General features: G+C 39.4%; 1 protein-coding gene across 1 annotated transcript in view; it reads left to right on the forward strand.

Annotated features, from left to right (window-relative positions):
* The window catches only part of minar1 (membrane integral NOTCH2 associated receptor 1), a 43,030-nt gene extending 34,996 nt beyond the window's left edge, over nucleotides 1-8,034 (forward strand). The window contains exon 4 of the mRNA XM_020631547.3: nucleotides 1,982-8,034. Within this exon, the coding sequence (XP_020487203.1) occupies nucleotides 1,982-2,179 (198 nt within the window). The 3' untranslated portion in view covers nucleotides 2,180-8,034. The remainder of the gene's footprint in view (nucleotides 1-1,981) is intronic.
* The last annotated feature ends 13,539 nt before the right edge of the window (nucleotides 8,035-21,573 follow it).

Genomic DNA, 21,573 nt, shown 5'->3' on the forward strand with positions numbered 1-21,573 from the left:
TGGATCATGCAGGAAACATGTTGGAGGGAGCTCTCATTAGAATTTAAACTATATCCAGCCCAATGCAATTCAAAGTTAATGCCAAGAGCAAATAAATCTATCAGCATGTTAAGAGACATGTGTTTTAAATAGGGTTGTCAGACAATTTATAATCCTGATTAATCGCAAAATGTCAATAGTTAATTGTGATTAAAAGCATTTTTAATCATATGTTTGAAATTCCATCGTTTCACATTTAAGAATTTAAATAGTTTGGCTTTTATTTTGAATTGTTGCACTGTCTTAAACTCAGAGTACTGGCTGTTGAAATTCAACCCAGTAGTTTACTTCTATAAAGTAAAGGACCTTCTGGTAGATTGAAGGTTATGACAATAACTTAACCTCGGCAAAAACTAAATAAAAACAGCTCAAGTGAAGGTAAATGTTTGAAGTCATAAGGTGGATATTTACTTTTGACTCACCAGCTGAGCTCTTTGAGAGTTTTGAAATAGATGAAATGACTTTCAAAGATGCAGCGGTGTTGTTGTTTTCCATGACTGTGACTACAGGGAGACACTGAGGAGGCTCATCCATTGTGAGCCTAAAGGTACAAAGCAAGCGATTAATCGCAATGAAAAACAATAATGCATCAACTTCAGATGTTAATTAAACATGGTTAAGGGTCTGTTTCCACAGACAGTGTTTGCAATACAAACCCAATGTAGTTCAGCGCTCAAAGTCCGAAGCGCTAAAACGCCCTCGGTGTCAGCTGTTTCTTGTCGCAGTTGAGGGAAGTTTAACTTTAAGAACACGCTCGTCAATGTTACTTCTCCCTCAGTGACCAATCAAAACAATTACAACCATCAAATTTGTCCACAACAAATGATGAGGAGACACTAGTCTGACTCTTCTTTTCAAGGGTTTAATTTCCAGGTGAAGAGCAGCTGCTGATGCCAGGACACGACTCCTTGACATTGTTTTCATCTTTCCTTGATCATATTTCCTTGAATTAAAGACAATATTAAGCACACCTATTTGTCATTACCAAGGGAAGGAGAAGGTAGCCTTGGTACTGTAAGGTACCAACAATAAGCGGTGGTGAGAAATGCTCTGAAGTGGTGTTCAGGGCGCAAAAAGCGCTGTCTGTGGACACAGGCCCTGTTAGTACGTATTTTCATGAATTCATTCATCTTGATAATTTTGTGGATATATCTTTAAATTGTGTCAACCATCTAAGAGTAATTCTTCTTTTAGGTTTGTGAAGCTGTAAGACATATGTGTGAGAGACCTCATAGCAGCAGAGTTATATTTGGATTGAAGAGTCTGTTGTGAGCAGAGAAGGAAATGTGACTCTGAGACTGAAGAAATGGAAGAGTCAAGGTGATGTCTTCTTTCTAGCCTTTTAGAGATGAACCGAAGCAGCCAGGAATGTGTGGGCTCTACCTTCTAGCAGAATATAAGCAACACTGTGAAGATGAAGACTTTACCAATGATTGTCAATGATTGTGAGATCTTGGTCAGCATGGGTCAGCGATGGTCTGCACTTTGTCAGCCATGTGTGTTGTGTTTCTGTGTTGTCTGACCATGGCTGAATAAATCTTCCACATAAGTGGAAGTAAATAAGATCCACAGTCTGTTTCATGATTTCATCATTGTTCATCTACTACAGAAACAACCCCCACCTAACAGGCCCTAACTAGTTAATGCTCAGCACTAGTCTTCAAACATTCTGTAGACTAAAGTACAGCTTAAAATGTATTTAACAGAGATGTTCATTACAGTGTATTAAGTAGTGTTCATGATTTAACATGGGATTTCTCTTTGTTTAAAAGCATAAAATCATCCTCCTAGAGCCTTGAATAAGTTTTGACCACAGGCTCTTAAAATAAAACTAATGGTTTGAATTTCTAACACTCTATCTCTGTGTTGTACAAGGAAACGTGCTGCTGACTCTATTTCTTCACAGCTTGAATCAAAACATTGTGTGTTTGTTTTTCATCAGACCCAGGAGTCCCTGAACCCCAACAACCTGGAGTACTGGATGGAGGACGTTTACACGCCGGGCTTTGATTCGCTGCTGAAGAGGAAGGAGGCGGAGTTTAGGAGGGCGAAGGCGTGCAAGATCGGCGCGCTGATCGCAGCCGCTACCTGCACGGTGATCCTGGTCATCGTGGTTCCAATCTGCACCATGAAAACATGAGAGGATGGAATTATTAACCCCATGTGTGCTGTGGCCGAGTGTGCAGAACACTGGTGGGACTTTATCTGAACCAGAATTTTCACTTCAGGTGGTCTTTCTGCCAACATATTAGAACCGCTATTGTACAATAAAATCAGCAAGTGCATACTATATAAACTGTACATAGAGGTTTAACATTAGTAGTTAATTGCATTGTTATAAACTGGGAGCCCATTGATTGGACGGTCTGTCTTTAACACCTCCAGCAGATGAACCAAACAGGATTTATCGTATAGCCAGCGTAGGATATTTTTATTTTTCGTATGATTACTGTACAGTGTATTTTGATCAAACTTATTTTTGATGAATTTATCTGCGCGAATGTGAGAATTTTAGCTTTATTTTATTATCTTCCTTCAATCACAGAAAGCGTTTGAGGAAATGAACTTTGTGCAACACATTTTTCTAATTAGACACACAGTATAAAGAAGTAGTTGAAGTAATTACAGATGTACTTGTACATAGGCTGCTGACTATGGAAGCGATTAGTGATCAAAATTGAAATGATAAAGTTAATTTGAAAATTCAAATGCATTAAGAGAAATGCTTTTTAATTTTCAGAATATGGGTGTATTATTTGACTCAAAAATAAAATGATGATTAATTTATCTAATTTGAATTTTAGTTTTCAACTTCAAAAATGCACATTGAGGAAGACAATTTCATTTGCTTTATCATTTTCAAAAAATGCCCCGCTACATCTGTATCATAATTCAAATGAAAAAGCTAATTTTAAAATGAAAATACAGTAACAGAAACACGTTTTAACTTTCAGATTATAGGTGCATTATTTGACCTATATTTAAAATGAATATTCAGTCATCCAGTTTGCATTATACGTTTACTCTCTATGTATGCATATTGTATGACATCATTCAAATGAAAAGGAAAAGGTCTTTGGCTTTTCATTTTCAAACTTGCCGTGCTAAAAAGTGATCATAATTCAAACCAACTCGAAAGTGACGTCAGACTCCAGCTCCCAGGCAGGCTAACGTAATATTTACAGTCTATGAGGCGAGCGGGCAGAACGCACAGTATGATGGGTGGTGAGGTGAATCTTTAACACTAGGGCAGACTTTAGTTCACACTGTGATGCGGGTGGTGATCGGAGTGTTTTTTTCAGCACACACTGAACTTTCAGCGAGCATGAAGCAGCAGCTTTATAACCAGAGCTGCCAAGTATCACGCGTGACACCACGCCCACTATCTCTGACCGTGAGAGTCACTCAGCATCTACACGCCGTGAAATTCACACAGATGTGTCCTAAGACCGCTTTATTGATAAGATTATAGATCACTCTCTTCTCTGCTTAACTTAGTTACATTAAAAAAGATTATCGATTGAATTTTCTGTTTCAAATAATCTCTCCAGCTCTGTACACAAAGTTTTAATGTCTCTCATCCTCTGTGCGTAATGGCACACACTCTCCCTCTCGACCAACTGTATGAGCTCTCTCTCTCCCTTTCAGAGGTTGTTTTGTAGTTATTAAAAGAATAATCAACTACAACGCCAAAATTGAATGAAAATCAGGGCAACAACTAGTTTGGAGCTTGTACCAGTGTTAAAGATTCACCCCGCCACCCATCATACTGTGCGTTCTGCCCGCTCGCCTCATACACTGTAAATATTACATTCCCCTGTCTGGGAGCTGGAGTCTGACTTCACTTTCCTGCGCCGTCCACTTTGCCATTTCGTTTTCGAGTTGGTTTGAATTATGATCACTTTTTAGCACGGCAAGTTTGAAAACGAAAAGCCAAAGACCTTTTCCTTTTGTCATACAATATGCATACATAGAGAGTAAAAATATAATGCAAACTGGATGACTGAATATTCATTTTAAATATAGGTCAAATAATGCACCTATATTCTGAAAATTAGAACGTGTTTCTGTTACTGTATTTTCATTTTAAAATTAGCTTTTTCATTTGAATTATGATACATTTTTTGAAAATGATAAAGCAAATGTAATTTTCTTCCTTATTTTAATTTAGTCAAAGAATGTGCACTTTTGAAGTTGAAAACTAAAATTCAAATTAGATAAATTAATCATCATTTTATTTTTGAGTCAAATAATACACTCATATTCTGAAAATTAAAAAGCATTTCTCTTAATGCATTTGAATTTTCAAATTAGCTTTATCATTTGAATTTTGATCACTAATCACTTCCATAGCTGACACAGTATGACTGCACAGCTTATCTGAATGTACTGATTATATTTAGCCTGTTTAATTGTAAAGGGGAAGACGTGATGAGCGTTGAATGTTCCGAGCAGCCTTCAGCTCCGTGCAGCTCTCCTCCTGAAACGCAGCATTTTTTTTTCTCTCCGTGCTCGTTTTACTTAATGTTTTTTTCTTTCTTTTTTTTGTTTTGTTGTGCAAGGCTCACCTGAGAGGAATGTAAGAGCTCAGCATTATTGATTACGCTCGTTTCCCCACACCAGCACAAACAGCGTAAACAGCGTCAACAACAAGCCTCTCTGCAGGATCGCCAGTCTGTGTGTTTGCTTCAGGTTTTCAATGCCTTAAAGAGTCGTCTGCGGCACAGCTAATCTATTAACACGCCCGTTATATCTCCAGAACAGCCTTAGATTAACCTCAACTCTGATCCATCTGCTTATGAAGGTTGTCTAATTCGGGGCCATTTTGATCCTCTTCAATACAACGTGTTTTAATACGATATAATCTGTTAATGAAAGACAGTACTGAAAACTTGACTTCAGGCATGTTTTCAACCAAAAGCTGCAGAGAGAGAAAAAGAGGGAGCAGCACGGGGTCCATTCAAATTCCCAGGTCAGCAAATCCTGACATTTCTCGAGTCCTTTTGGGCGTCCCAGAAAGCTGTTTCACCTTGTGTTCAGGTACACAACATGCTGTGTCATGAACATAATCGATCAAATACTTAGACTGTGCACTACGAGTGTTACTGGAGGATACCTCTAGAGGGCGTACCAGAAGGCTCAGGCCATGTTGTAAACTACAAACATGGTGATACCCAAGGAGGTAACAGATTATGTAAATTCTATTTCACAATAATCAAAAGTGAGATCAAATCAGATCAGGCGACTGATGATGATCAGTGGACACAGCATACTGTCTGCACCGTCTGCATTCTGATTCTCTCTGTGAGTTACTTTAATTATTCTGAGTCTGTAGCTTCATTTACATCCAGTGTTGTGTTTCTTGGACCTTGATTCTTCTCTGCGATAGAGAGCCAGCCGAGCTTTATCAGTCTGATGTTTTGGACTCCAGCCGTCCTGCAGGCGGGGAACTTTATTTTTGAGACATTCAGGCTGTGACCTTCTGCTCGGAGGATTATGACTGACCTGAAACATGCTGTGTCATTCCCTTCAAAGTTTATCAAGGAGAATGTCTTCACAGACTCACTAGAGTCCCTCATCTGGTGAAATGATGGAGTTAAAAACAGACAAGGCAGGCAACTGCTTGGGCCCCAGACCAGTAGGGGGCCCCAGAGGGCTAACAAAATGTAAACTAAAACAGCGACCCATAATGTGCAAATTTTGCAATGACAGGAAACCTCCCTGAGGGGGCCCCATCTGATCGCATTCTCCCTCATTGCCCTGCTGAACCCTGCGTTGGAGGGCTCCCTATATTGATTTTTGCCTTGGGCCCCAATGAACTCAAGAATCACCACTGACCTAGTGTTGTGCACTAATATGTACGAATGTTTCTGCATTGCTCCAGTAGCGGCTGGACTAACATGAACAGCTTTACAGAACAGATCCCATTAGAAATATCCTTCATTTTTAAATCAGACACTTTTCCTGACATTGCTCTCTTCAAGGAAATGAGACTCATTTCACACTAACACCTCACAAAACAAATAGAACTGCCTTGTTTGTTTGAGTTTTTTTTAGTGTTTGCTGCGTTATACAGATCAAAAACAATAATTGTGTGACACAGTAAAATGGCCGATGGAATCTGATGCCTCTGTAGAACTGTTTTCTGAGTGTTTTCTTACATTTAGGCATGTAGGTTAAGGTGCGTTTACATTTCTGTGTAACTGACTGGATATTAGTAGGCTGGGAACTACCCAGTCACAAGTCTTATAATAATCTCACAATATTGATACCTTATCTACCCAACAGATGAAAATCACTTGTAAGTAAAATCTGGTACATGAACCTAGTGTTATTTTGTACACTTGTCCCTGATTTAAATGAACTAATACACTGCTTTGATACCACTGCAACAAAGATTGTCCAAGCCCCAAATTTAAAACAAAATAGTACAAATTCAAATCGGCCACATTAATGCACTTAAAACATTGAAAAATTGAACTGTAAAAACAATCTAGCTGTTAAAAAAAGTTAGTGTCTGGTCTGCCTTAACATTTTACATCTACCAAATTAGAGTTCAGATGAATTTGTATTCATTGAAAACTAAAAAAAATCCATTGTCAAACCTGTTATTACCTGTAATAATTTAGTTTAACTCATTCTTATTGACATTAAGTTGTTTTTTATCTCTGCTCTGTAAGGTGACCTTGAGAGTTTTGAAAGGCACCTTTAAATAAAGTGTATTATTATTATTATTATTATTAATAAGTCAACACTATGTTTCCTTTTCATTCATGGCCAAACTGGAATACAAACCAGGGTTAAGTTAAAACTCAACCACTGCTCAAAATACTTCTAACTGTGTCATGGAAGTTATATTTTATATTTAGGTTATCTTTAATATTAAATTTATCCTTTTGACAATGATTCTTAATTTAAGAGTTTAAAAATGTACTTTGTTGAGACGACAAACACACATTTTGTGTTAATGGAACATTTACACTAACCTCTAGTTTAACTGACAAAGTATAAGTTACCATGACTAATTGTTTTTTTTTTTACAGTGTACGTTTGTGTGAAATGAAGGCTTTGTTGCCTCCTCTTCTCTCTGTCTGTATGAAATATATAAATGAAACTTTTGCATCCAAAATTACTTAAGAAACATCAGAATTTGCAGACCTTTGAATTTGAGTCTCTCTCTCTCTCTCTCTCTCTATTTGTTTGTTTCCATTCTCTCCATCAATGAAATATTATAGAGTGTATCCTTTTAAAACACATTGTTGAAAAAAGTATCAAAGTATTGAAATAGTTAACAACCTTATTGTAGACATAACAGTTCATTTAATGCCAGCTGAATCCTTGGATATATTTATAAAGCTTTTGTACCTTTTAGTCATTTAGACTCCAACATATGGTTTTAAAATCCTGAAACTCCCCGTGGTTATATATCATGTCCAGGTAAAGCCTGCAGCAGTTAACCAGTGTTTGCCATGGCCTCTTAATCTCATTAGAAACACATATTGTTTTCATGTGTGGAATTAAAGATGATTTTTTTTTTTTTTACATTAACAATGGCCCTTTCATTAGCCAACAAGGTTTTTTTTAGTCTTTATTTATTTTTAATTGCAGCATTTTGTAGGAAGATTTTCTACCAAGCCAACTTCTAAAACCTGAAATCCTAATTTGTCTGATGCTGACTTTCAGTGCCAGTGCAGACAGAAACATGGTGTGACCATATTCTTTAAATGTGCAGATATTATTACATTTGAAAAATAACCTTTTAAAGTAATAATCTTTTTCAATTTAGTTGGTGAATGTAAGCTTTCTCCATCTTGTGTCTGTCAGTCAGAAGCTGAACAGGTGTGATGAGCAGAGTGTGTTTTTAGATCTGCCTTCATACAGGAGCAGGAACAGCAGCACACTGTACCCGTCTGTAAATAAAGTCATGATGGAGGCGCGCTGTGGGAGCAGGTGCTCACAGGAATATTACTATAATAAAAAAATGATTGTTCTGACTCTTATGGATCTGTGTTTTTCTTAATGACTGAAATGATGGAAGAGATTTTCATGCACATATAAACCATCAAAGGTCTCACACAACCTTTACAAAGATCCTCTACTTACATCAAGTTGTTCTCTCGCCTAACAAAATAATAATATTTAAAGTTTGAATCTCTCTGTGACAAATGTTTATTTTCTTCTTAGGGCAATTTGGCATGAATTTCAACTTAAACACTATAAAAACAGCTTCACTGGAGCCTGAGGAGATCATTGTTCTAGAGTCATGGCTAGATGTTACACACGGTTTAAAAGAAAAAGAAAAAAAAAGTGGTCAAGTAGGTTTTATGTCTTCAGTTTTTAAACATGATCCAGTCTAAAGTCTAAACCTCTTTATGTAAAGTATCCTGCGACCAAATTGCCATGGCAGCCATGTTGCTGTGACGTCATGCTCAAAGTGGAAATCTCAAATGATGTCGTGTCAAAACACAATTCATGTTGACTTCCTGTATCTTACATTAGCATTCAGCCAACGTAACATTAAGCGTTTAAGTCTATTTCAAGCTCCAATTATTCACTGGAAAAAAGGCCACTCCAAAAATAAGATAATAATATTTTTTTTATATTTTTTGCTTGTAATGAGCAAAACAATCTGCCAATGGTACAAGTGAAAATTCACTAGATAAGATATCTAGAAATAAGACATTAGATTTAAGCATTACGAGATAAGAGAGATTTTGAAAATAGCTGGGAAAACTCATTCTTAGCAATATTTTTCTAGTATTGTGAAGTTTTGTGTCTCATAATAAGCTTATAATGCTCAGAATATGTATTTTCCCCCTCAAAAGTAGCACTTTCTTTTACCTTCCATGTTGTCCTCTTCGTTTCAAGTCTATTAAACTCATTTTTAGTTCTATAATAGTGACACTGTTCTAGATTTAAGTTCACAACTGACTTCAAATAAGGTTAGAAATTTGCATTTTGAGACAAAATGTCTTGAAGTTAGCATTCCTCACAAGTATTAGGCATTGCTTTTTTTGCCATAATTTTCCAACCCGTAATCATTTCAAGTGTATCTACCTTATTGTAAGCTCTACAATAGTAATACTGTTCTAGATTCAAGACATTCAAATACTTCTTACAAAACAGAAAAATTAAACTAGTTTTGCATTAATCCAACACATTTATTTTGTGTTTTCATGTAACTGCATCATCAATGCAGACATTCAGAGACTGTAGGTACCAGGAGATATGGAGCTCAGCGCAAGTTCAGACAGGAAGACTGGTTATATTCTTTCAATTCAACCTAAACTGCTTCTTCTGTCTCCCTGCTCTGGTGATCAGCTCATAATGGGCGTTTATTCTTTAAGTAATTAACCAACCAGATTCGGGCACAACCTCTCTCAACCAATCATCCTGCTGCGGCAAAATGCTAAATCAGTTCTCTCTCTTCCACAGTCATTCTGTCATTTCAGGGCAACCACTGCAACCCACCACCGCCCCAGTCACCTCCATTCCAGCTCAGCAGGGTCCAGATCCAGGCTCATCATAGCCTCCATTCCTCTTCACCACCACCAGTGTCTAGACTCCATAGGGGGGTCTCCTATCCTGATGTCAACCTCATTACCCTTCCGAGTACATGAAGTCAACACGATAGAGTCTAATCCCCCAAAGACTTTGCACATTCAAATCTAAATTGTTGCACATTTGTTGTTAAATAAATAATTGTTAATTCTCAATGAAGGCTCTCCTGATTGAAATGATTTTTGATCTAGTTCAGATAAGACAAGTTAAAAAAAGAGTGGAAAGCTCCACTGGGACTCCTGAAGAGACTCAGTGGATGATACAGTCAACAACACCTTGAATCTCCAGGGATGGCACAAGGATCATGATTGTGAACGCTCAACAGAAACATCCTTCTTTTCAAACTTACCAAAAATCCTTAGTTCAATCCCTGTCCCTGTCAGCGGATTGTAAAAACTCCAGACAGCACAGAATCAGCAGTCTCTCCCTCTTGTTCTCCCCCCCACACCTCCGTCCAGGACCATCCAGGACAGTGAGCCGCCACACCGACTGGAGGTCGACCCCGGTCCTCACTCAGAACCAGCTGGACTCTGACAGGCTCAAACTGTGGAGGTGACAGAAGATTCATCCCTCCCACCAAGAGAACAGAAACAGTCTCCCCCATTTAATCCTTTATGTGTGTCTAAAAAAGTCCTGTAGAATCTAACCTTCATTATCTTAGTGTAAAGTATAAAAAAGAATAACATTTCTTAATTTACACATTTCAGGCACAGATATCTGATTCTGAAATATAAGAGAGCTCCTGGTGATAAAAGACATTTTTCATATCAGTATTAATATGGTGAACATCACCTCATAATAATGTTTCATTTCTGTTCGTGCCAGCTGCACATTTCTAGATAAAATATATTAGATGGAAATAAGCCACAGAGGAAAGGTGTTGCTGATAAAGAAGGAAACTATTTCTTCATATGAAGCATTAAGGGAAAAATAAAATTACAACAACTTCTGAATCTTCAAATAAGAAACTTTTTTTGGGGGTTTGATCTTTTATTTTTTTTGTGGGTCAGCTGCTCCCACATTCATCCAGCTGACTGCTCCTGATAGTCTGAACACTGACACTTCAAAGTGGGTCACAGGCACAACACAGCTAAATGTGGGATATGTCAGTGGTGCTGCACTGTGGTTTGTGTGCCTCGGATTCAGGATGGGTAAGACAGGAGTCCTAAAAGAAAACCCGATTTGATGAAAGACGTTGACCACATCCACAAGAACCCAAACTGATGTAAGATCCTTAAAAGGTCACAGATCACAAATCATCGCCTGGTCTGTTGAACAGCGATCTTGGATCCCTTCAGCAATATATAGATGATTTATGCCTCTGGAAAAAAAAACAAACATTTTTTTTCTTTTTCCTTTTTTTTTTATTGGTGATAAGCAGAGGTGTCAAGTCGTTACCTTACTTAAGTGGAAATTTTGGGTATCTATAGTTTACTGGAGTAATTATTTTTCAGTCGACTTTTTACTTTCTACTCCTTACATTTTAAAAATAGCCTCGTTACTCCTATTTCATCTCGGCTTGTTTTCATTCTGGCTTGTCATCGTTCAAAAAAACACAAAAAAAGAAAAACCTACCCAGATAAATCGCGCCATCTGGATAGAGTGAATTTGATTGTGGTTGGATGAGAAGTATAAGCACATACCATTCCGACACATTGTGGCGCAGCCTAAGCTTTTGTCCTTAATGGCATTTTTTTCCCCCCTTACATTACTTTTACTTTTATACTTGAAGTAGTTTTGAAACCAGTACTTTAACACTTTTACTTGAGTAAAAAACTTGAGTTGATACTTCAACTTCTACAGAAGTCTCTTTAAACCCTAGTATCTATACTTCTACCTGAGTAATGGATGTCAATACTTTTCACACCTCTGTGTGGTGATTGGACATTTCTGTGTATTTTTCCTTGTTTGGTGCTTGTGTTTTTGTTCTTTCAGAGGCTGGGTGTGGCTTATCAGTTGCTGGAGCTCTCTGCAATCATTCACCTGTTCATCATCTGTAATCACCGGCTGCAGCATTTATATCCTGGTTCAACTCTCCCAAGCTGCCAGGTTATTTCTGCCTACACCGTGGTAGAGCAGCTTCTCAGTATCAGTAAACTTTTTGTGCTTTGGATACCTGTCACTAATTTTTGATTTTTAACTGCCTCACGATGAATCTTTACATCCCATAGTGTGAACCTGAAAAATTTTCTTGTGATTTACTTGCAATTAATCAGTTTGAGTTTGCTGAAATGAAAACACCATGATGCAATTTTGTAAAACATATGAAGTGATGCTTTGTCTCGTAGGTTGTCAAGAGAAGAAAACAACTGAAGCGTTTGTTTGTTCGATCACTTCTGATAAGTTTCAGGTAGTTATGAGATTACCTCTGATTGGAGCTGGTTTGTCTTTTGCTGTCCACATGGACTGTTCCTCCAGATATGCACAAAAGCCTGCTGATATTTTATTGCTCAATACAGCTCAATATACAAACATACTCGACACTGAAACCAGAACACTTCACAACCCCAGTGTAGAGAGGTGAGTTAAACAGCAGTTGTTTGCAGTAATTGTTTGGGTCAGCTGCTAAAAGGAAAAGATCAGAGAACCACATCCTGAGGAAATGAAGGTGTGTTTTCAGCTCAGTTTGACTGTGCTGCAGATTCTCTGACAGCTGGTTACCCTTTGTTCCTGGCTGTTGACTAGAGGTGATGCAAACATAAGTCAGTGCACACCTTCTGATGCTGCACCTATGAGCTGCAGAGAGGGAGGGAGGCTGCAGAGAAGAACAGAGTAACTTTATACTGCACAGCAGGTAGGAAGGAGAGATTCCTCCAACACCAGCAGCTCCTGTCTTAAGCCAGCTTAACAATTAATCGTCCTCATCTTGATTGTTTAAATGAATCATTAACAGTTGTATACATTATTGACATCAATGTCAATTCACTAGCAAGGACCACGCCACAACAGTATTGTGAATTGTAAGATATATTGACAGATGTATGTGTATGAGAGGGGTATTCTCTCTGATTTCCAGCATTCAGTCATTTTCAGAGCACAGGTTAGACTGAAGGTTTATAAAAATGATTCTGTTCTCTAAATTTAACTAATCTGTATCATGGTGTTTTAAAGTTATAAACACTGGTGTAGCAGATATCAAATTGACTTGAGGTTGTGTAGCATTTTTCCAGTCTTCTGAATAGTTTTTTACGCTGCATGAACACATTTACACGCTCACACAACATTCACACACTGATACCAGGGAGAGGGAGGGAGCTGTGCTGAGGGAGTTCTAGTTTTGATTTGAGAGAAGAACTGTGCTAAAATGTGACATCTATGTGGGCCGGATAGCCTAGCGGTTGACATGGCCCCATGTAGGAGGCTGCAGTCCAGCAGCTGTGAATTCTTATCCTGACCTTGACCCTTTGCTGCATATCACCCTGACTCTCTCCGCCCAACATTTCCTGTTTCTCATCAGCTGACCGCCGGATATGACCACTTATGGCTGGATTAGGTAAAAATTATCATATTGTCTTTGCCTTTTGTATGATTTATATATTTATATAAAAAACATGAAAACATTAAATGAAAATACATATACTTATATTTTAGTATAAGTCAGGTTACAGCAGAATTTTATTTTTTAATTCAACAAAGTTATTGCACATATAAATTTCAAAATGACCGTCATGGCCGTTCTAGTGTTAAAGGCAAAAATGGCACAAAAAATGATTTCTGTTACAGACAAACTAAAGGTAAAATGAGTTTTTTTAAATCAATACCGTCTGATGTGTATGTAGAGACTGATTTACAGTAGCAGCAGTTTGTAGTTAAAACAATCATCTTCTCTGTTAAAGGCATTCTATGTGATTCGTCACACTTAAATGTAATATAAATCAAGTATATCCTCTGAAAATAACTCTGTGAGTCATGACTGTCTACAATGGGTGTAACACCCGAGTCCCACTGTCTGTGATGTTTTCAGAGTTTTCAGAGTCCTATCTTCACTTTGTTTACATCGCCTGGACGGCCGGCTGACTCCTCCCCTCGTGTATAAAAGTTGTTTAATTGAGGGACTAGAGAAAAGAAGAATAACATACTGTACTCACTGCTTAACTGTGTTTCTAGATCACGCTCATTTCAGGTAAATTTACATGCAGTGTGAAGATACCAGCATAATAAAGATCGCTAGCATTAGCATGCTAACACAACAATGCAGCGCCAGTTGTTTTGGTTTCATGCTGGTGCTCAAGGGCGATATCTGCTGGATCCAAATAAATCACATATAAAGCCTTTAACAAAAAAGGTCTATCTCTCTAGGGATCCTTTCAAATGTTGTGAGACACTTAGTATAATAATCTGAGCCTGTCAGTGGAACTGAAAAAATGGCTATTAGTCATTTAGACCCCAAAATATGTATAAATGGGCTGGTAAAGATCACACCCCTCTGAACACTGGAGCATCTCGCAGAGGACTCAGGAATATTAACCGCCTGTTGCTTCTGCAGTTATGAAACAAAGCAGGAATAAACGTGTCTTATTACTCCCTCACATAATGCCAGGTCCTCTGGTTTCCTTATTTAGAGTCAGGACTGTCAGTGTGACATTTCAGCCTATTTTCCTGACACAGGGCAGAAATGTTCAACTTAGTTAAAATATGAACAGAACACACATGAAATGAGCTTCTCACAAAACTCCCTGCTTCATTCATCAGATTCATATTTAGAGAAGTCTCAGCATCTACTGCAGACGTGTGACCTTTTAGACCAATTGGTACACCATGAAGGGGACATAATAGCTTTCCTAACTGTGTGTGTGTGCGTGCGTGCGTGCGTGCGTGCGTGCGTGCGTGCGTGCGTGCGTGCGTGCGTGTGTGTGTGCACGTGTGAGTGTATTGTGTATTAGACACAGGTCTGATGGGAGTCTCAGTCTTTTTTTTGTAGTAAAATGATCTCAAACCTGCCCAAACTAAACGATTTTTAAAACCTTAACAGATGTTGAAGATGTGAGAGTCCACACATGAGGATAAAAAATAAAAAATAAATGAAACAGTTGTGTTCCTAAAGTGTGTCAGTATGCTGTATGTCGACCTGTGAATTTGACCTCAGCGTTTTTGTACAATTAAGACACTGTCACCTCTTCTGCTCTGTGTCTGTTTGAAAGAGATAATCATCAACTGCTGTGTTTTAAAAAAAGAAAGAAAGAAGAACTTGAGGAGCATCAGTATTTGCAAAACCTGCTGTCCCTCTAACTTCCTGCAGCCTTATGTAAAATTATGACGGAAGATCTGTAATGGTTTTGGATGCTAACAGAGATTGTATCATTTGAACACGTGGTATTGAAAGTTTTGACAACTTTAGTACAAAATATATTCAAAGCCACATCCTCATCCTCCTTTGAGTTTTGTATCAGCAGCTCTTTTATCATCAGACTTGTCCTCCTCCCTCGCTTTCTTTCTTTGCTTTTTTTTTTTTTTACATGCAATAAACTCTGCTTTGCAAATTACAGTTTTTTGTTGGACTCCTCCGTGTTTGCCCCCATGAGTCACACTCGTAAAACAAGATTAGTAGACACCATCTCAGGCCCGGAACAAAGCTAATCTTAGGCTGTGAAATTAGTGTTGACTCTCATGTGGCCACTTTTGTTCTTTCTAACAGATCATCATTTGGCCTGGCCTGGTTTTGGTTTGGTCAGTACTATCATTATCACTTTCATATCTGGCCTTTCACACAGTGAGGAGACCTCAGAGAGGGGGGCTCCAGATGTGCTTCTTTTAATTGAACCCTGTACGGCTCACTGTGTCACACCTCCTGCTGCAAAGACGTGTGTGTGTGTGTCTCATGAATTTTTAAACTCTGGGGAAATCAGTGACGCTCCAAAACTCTTCAACTTCTCAAAGAAAGTGTGTGAACTGGAGTCATTCATCACCCCGATGGCTCAATTACCACTTTACTGCAGACACGTGTGTTACAGAGGCAGCAGCTCCTCTCTCAGTTATAATCTCCATCCTCAGGGTCCTCCCTGCAGCACTCGCTGTTCACTTTAAGTACAACCTGCTGTGTAATGTCTGCTGCAGTTCTATTCAGGTCCCTGAACGCCACGACAACCACCCGACGACAGCGCTCCATCTTCATTCCTGCTTGTCACTATCACTTTACCCTCCCACTGTGTCCCGTCCTCCTCCCACTGCCTGTTATGTGACTGAATCAAAAGGTCGTAACCTTTCCAAATGCTTCAGACTCCCTGTGTGTGTGTGTGTGTGTGTGTGTGTGTGTGTGTGTGTGTGTGTTTATGGCTCATCAGAGTGTGTAGCATGACAGACTGCAGCTCCTCTCTGCAGCTCCACTGAACAATGTCACACCCAGACTACGCTTTTAATTCCTGCAAGACCTTTACCGTCCAGTGTGAACTGATGGAGCATGTTGGTGATAAAAGTGTCAGAGTTGTGAACCGGACGTGTAAATAAACAGATGTATTTTAAATTGTATTTAAAATAACGTATAGGTGCATTGTTCGTTATTCTTGTTCAATTCAAGACAGTATTATCAACTTAACTTCAAGAAATCCCTAAAAACTCTAAAAACTCACCTTTTCATCACTGCCTACAACCACTGACTCTCATCCTCTTCCTACATACTGTACTCACTGCTTAGCTAATTTCAGGTAAATTTACATGCAGTGTGAAGATACGAGCATAATAAAGATCGCTAGCATTAGCATGCTAACACAACAATGCAGCGCAAGTTGTTTTGGTTTCATGCTGGTGCTCAAGGGCGACATCTGCTGGATCAAAAAATCACATAGTAAGCCTTTAAAGGTCACATATTAAACAAATACATATAACCATGGTTTTCTAACACTTATTTGCTTCCCTCGTCCGTCTACAAGACCCCCAATTATGAGAAAAGTCCATCCTCTCTGTCTTTTGTCTGCTCCACAAAATGTGAGCTGAAACCAGCCCATTTGGAGTTTTCTCTCTTTAACTCTTTTCACACATAGGCCTACGCAAATCTCCTGAAATATGCATCTGCACTCCTGAAAATATTCACATAATGTTCCTCTCTGCGGGAGGCTATCCCTGTCAGACATGAGGGGGTAAGACACAGAAGTAGCAGACAAAGCAACAGAGTCTGCTATCCGACGCTATAATGACAATATTTGCCTTTATATCAGTGCTACGTGTTTTTACTGAATCACAACATTAATAAAAGAGTGGAGAACAACATACTGAGGAACAGAAAACTTAATGCAGTTGTTTTAATTATGTGCGCGGAGATCGTAGTGGTCGTGTGCAGACACTCTATGCACTGACTTCAGTCACTGTATATACACGTCACTCCCCCTACCATTGGCTCGAGCTGAATACTCCAGATAATATCCTGCTGCGTTCTCATACCCGCTCACTCGGACTCGCTGCAGATAAAATACTAAGGGGCTGGCAGGAGAAACTCCAGGTGACGTCTGAGTGAAGAATTCAGCTGTTTGCATTCACACACACAGCTCCTACAACAAATATCAAGAGTTTTTCAGGAGTTTTCTGCAGGTGTGAAAGCCCTAATAGAAACATCCTGTTCTGAGCAGGGCTGAAATAGAGCAGTTGGCAGGCATGAGTTAATACAGGATCAGAGTGGATGTTTTGTTTTAGGGAGCTCTGAGATTCATTTATTCTGCATGAAAAGAAGGATAATGTGTGACCTTTAAGAAAAGTATCATACCAAACCATGCACCAGAATAAGTGTACATTTCATGGATGTCTCTGTGACTCTTTTTCTCATCCACTGGTCTCTGAAGAGGCACAGCGCCCTTCATAAAGATGAAGGACATCAGTACAGCAAGCTTTGGGAGGAACTCCACTCACTCCCACGGAAACAGGAACTTGATGATGTAACCATGGTTACACTTTAAAGTCAAGTACAGATATCGCTTTAATGTTGTCAAAATGGTTCATTAGATCCTGAATACCATGTCAACTTTTAGATTTTTACATCTCAGGACATATGATACTATTATCTGTATTTTATTTAGAAGCATTTCACTTTGTGAAAGTATACAGAACTTGTATGTACTTAGTGTCTCACATGCCAAACAGTGAATTGCTTTTCATCTGTTAAGACAGTTGGAGGGTTTAAAAACCCCACTCCCACTCCACAGTCAGAGGTTTTGGACAGCACTTGATGTGGCAGATCTTCCACACGAGCGCATAAACAGAGCGGAAGTGCACAAGAAGATGTTGTAGGGAGTGGTTTCAGAAAGACCCCTTTACCTAATTATGCAAATGTATGATTCTCTCTTTAGGCCTATAGATTAAAAAAGTGATTAGTGATAAAAAAAAATGAACTCCCGTATTGTTTTAACCAACAAAGAAATGACCTATAGACACTAAATCTATGTGTGATAGATTGATAGAATGATTTCTGCTGTAAAAAAATGACATTTTTATATATGGGACCTAATGGAGATTTATTGGCTTTTATAGACAGCCTCAAGTGGACACTTGAGGAACTGCAGGTATTTTACACTTCTGCATTGATTTCATTTTTCAACACAAGACGTTTTCACTCATCTTTAACACCACAAACATCCATCGGGACATTCTACTAACACAAATCTCTACACTTCACATCATCCTGTGCACAGACTGGATCATTACACAATGACAACTATACACAAATTCTATTCCATATGAAGGAATGATCATGGGTCCACGACTCAGCACATTCAAACATGAACATAGACTGCTTGTGTTTTTAAATGGAATAAATGTCTCCTTAGAGCTGTGATGTTTCCTGTGGCAAACTTATCCACCGTCTTCTGTCCGACCACAGCATCATTAAACAGCTGTCACAATTTTCTCCTTACTCACTGCATGCATCCTCATAAATTATTCAGAGTGCTGGTTGGACAGCATATGGCTGTGCAGACTATGTTTTCCCCACCTTTCCCTCCGTCCTATTTCCACTGCTGCTGCTGCTGACGTGTGTCTGTGTGTCTCTGTGACTCTGGCTTTGCTGCTAATTGAAATAAATCAGCCCAATTCAGTGTGGCCCTCCTGCACACACCTCTGGAGTTAGCTGCACATTGAGGAACTGAAGAGAGAGTGACAGTGTGTGTGTGTGTGTGTGTGTGTGTGTGTGTGTGTGTGTGTGTGTGTGTGTGTGTGTGTGTGTGTGTGTGTGTGTGTGTGTGTGTGTGTGTGTGTGTGATGAATGAAATGAATTACAAGGTGTGGACACTTGTTAAGAGCTAAGATTGGAAATCTCTCCCTCGTAAATCACGCCATGGTTTCAGTCTGCTGACAGGCTTGACGCCCTGACCTCAGGCGAAAGGTTGGAGAAAAAAAAAATTCAAATTATTAACATTTCATGACTACATTTCATGATATGAAAATGTGAGGTTTAGTTTTTAGGTCCCTAGTCCCAGGACGTTCCCGGAGTTCCGTTGAAATGTGACTGACCTAAATTAGGAAAAGGAAGACAGTTTTCAATTGTTTCTCCTTTGAATCTAAATGCATTTACAGCTCCTGGCAGCACAGCGTGTTAGTGAACACGCAGAAATGTTAAGTATGTACAGGTAAGAGTTTGATGCTGATTGATGCTGGAGGCCTGCTCTCTGCTCGGCTGCATACTTTTCATTTTTCATTCCAGCAATCTGTAAACTTCCACGGCTGACAAGGGCGACTGAACTGCAACAGCTGAAACGACTACATTAGGAAATAAGTAGAGCAAATTCAGAAAGAGTATAAACTCAAAAGCACATGCAAAAGTCAAAAACAAGTGGAACGAATGAAAAACCCTGCAATTGCTGCAAAAAGCCAAAACTATGCTCTTACACCACTGGTGGTAAGTCAACTCAGCCACACCCCTAAGTATGAACAGCTCTTCTCTGAATACAATCAAAATGGATGAGTGATTAAAGAAAACTTAGAGAGAAGTGAGAGACTTCTGTCGGGTCATCCCCGGGATGCAGGGCTAACCGAGCTCCATTGCTAAGCCACTCCCCTTTACTCGACACTGGTCATTTGGGCTTTGGATCATTGGGAGGTTGGAGTTATAAGCACCCTTGGTGGCAGACGCTAACAGCCCCACTGTTCCGGTATCCCAGAGACTAAATTAATTTGGTTGGTGGTTTTGATAGTTTTGCCTCCAGGTTATCCTGTGGTTGCACTGAGCCCTTAACTGAACACTTAACTGGTGGTGGATTCCACAGGATCTGTGTGTGCAAGCGTAACATCTCAGCTGTGGTTTTGCCCTACCCCTCCGGGTCCAATTTCTGAAGCATAGACGCAGCAGAGCGCAGCACAAGATCACAGGTGTAGTACAAGATCAGACAGGAATGAAGAAACAAATGTGCAAACAACAGGACACTTTGCCCTTCTGAGGGTGATTTTCTGTTCACTTTGTACCTCTTTTTTTTATTATTATTATTTTTGGGCATTTTGTTTCTTCATTAGAGAGATAGGATAGTGGGTAGAGTTGGAAATCAGGGAGAGAGAGAGTAGGGAATGACATGCAGGAAAGTAGCCACAGGTTGGATTCGAACCCAGGCCGCCCGCTTGGAAGACTACAGCCTCCTTACATGGGGCCTGCGCGCTATTCACTGCGCCACCAGCGCCCCGACTTTGTACAAAATGGATAAAATGGAGTCCATACATGGTATTCCATTTTGAAATGTACAAGATGCTTTCTATATGTGCCCTTGTCTGACTTCCTGTCTGGGTCTGCCTGTAGCAGGCTCAGTCGTATTTGGACCGGAGGAGGGTGGAGTGGCGATCCTGGAATGCTAACCTCCCGAACAATAAAGGCAAATAAAACTGAAGGATTGTTTTTGTGTTTGATTCTGAGTTTCTTAAAATGATGCATGTAGGTCGGTAAAGGAATCCAATAAATGTACAAAGGAAGGCAGAATATTGATCAAGAATTGATCAGGAATACCCAATATCCCCAATATCATATATAATATAATATATAATACAAAGAAAAAAACGTTTGACAGTAATATTTACTTTGGATCTTTTTTTGGGGTCACAGATACATGTTGTTGGACAGTGGGGAAAAAAGAAAGCCAACTCGACCTGTTTAAAGATTCATTTTTGGGGTTTTTTGTGCCTTTATTGTAGAGGTAGGACAGTGGATAGAGAGTAGGGAATGACATGCAGGAAAGGAGCCACAGGTGGGATTTGAACCCAGGCTGCCCACTTAGAGGACTACAGCCTCTGTACATGGAGCGCGTGCACTAACCACTGTTCCACCAGCGCCCCAAGTTAGGATTTTTCTTTATAAAGTGGAGAGGTATTCCTTTTATTTTAGCTCGGCAGAAAAAAAAAGACACCTGAGATCAAATGTAGAGCATATTTTCAAAATGAGAGATAGAGAGGTATACATGTTCACTGATAAAAAAAAAAAACAATGGCTCTTTCCTGACCATCTAGACAAATAAACATCTCTAGTGTTATAATACAAGAGTATCAGTCTCAGTCTTATATCAGTCTGACTCGTGTTGTGAGGAAAAACCTAAAAAGACAGACATACTGTATGTTTCCAGAAATCTCTCCACCGTGTCTGCCTGAGCAGAGAGCTGCAGTAATTACACCGAGCCAGAGCACACTCAGAGGGAATCTTGGCTGGAGGAGGAAGAAGCTGCTTGCGTTTTCAATCTCAAGGTCAGCGGTGAGGTCTGAGTGGAAATGGATGCTGTTGTTTCAGAGAAAGAAAACATCATCCTGTAAACACTGGGACGCTGTTTAATGAAACACTGTGTGCTCTGGAGGCTGCTTTCAGCTGGGAGCGATAAGACCAGCAGCAGAGGTGTTACAGTCAAGACTTGTCTGCATGATGCATGTTAATGTGTGTGTGCAATGTTTGTACTAAACAGAGACACAAAGGACCGGATCTGACAGGGCAGAACGAGTGAAGATGGTCCCGGTGTAAATGTTCACACTATAATCATTTTAAGCTGTGGACAAGCACAAAAAACAGTTTATCAGTTTGTACTCTGT

This window comes from Labrus bergylta, chromosome 3 (assembly GCF_963930695.1).
Source record: "Labrus bergylta chromosome 3, fLabBer1.1, whole genome shotgun sequence".
Lineage (NCBI taxonomy): Eukaryota > Metazoa > Chordata > Actinopteri > Labriformes > Labridae > Labrus > Labrus bergylta.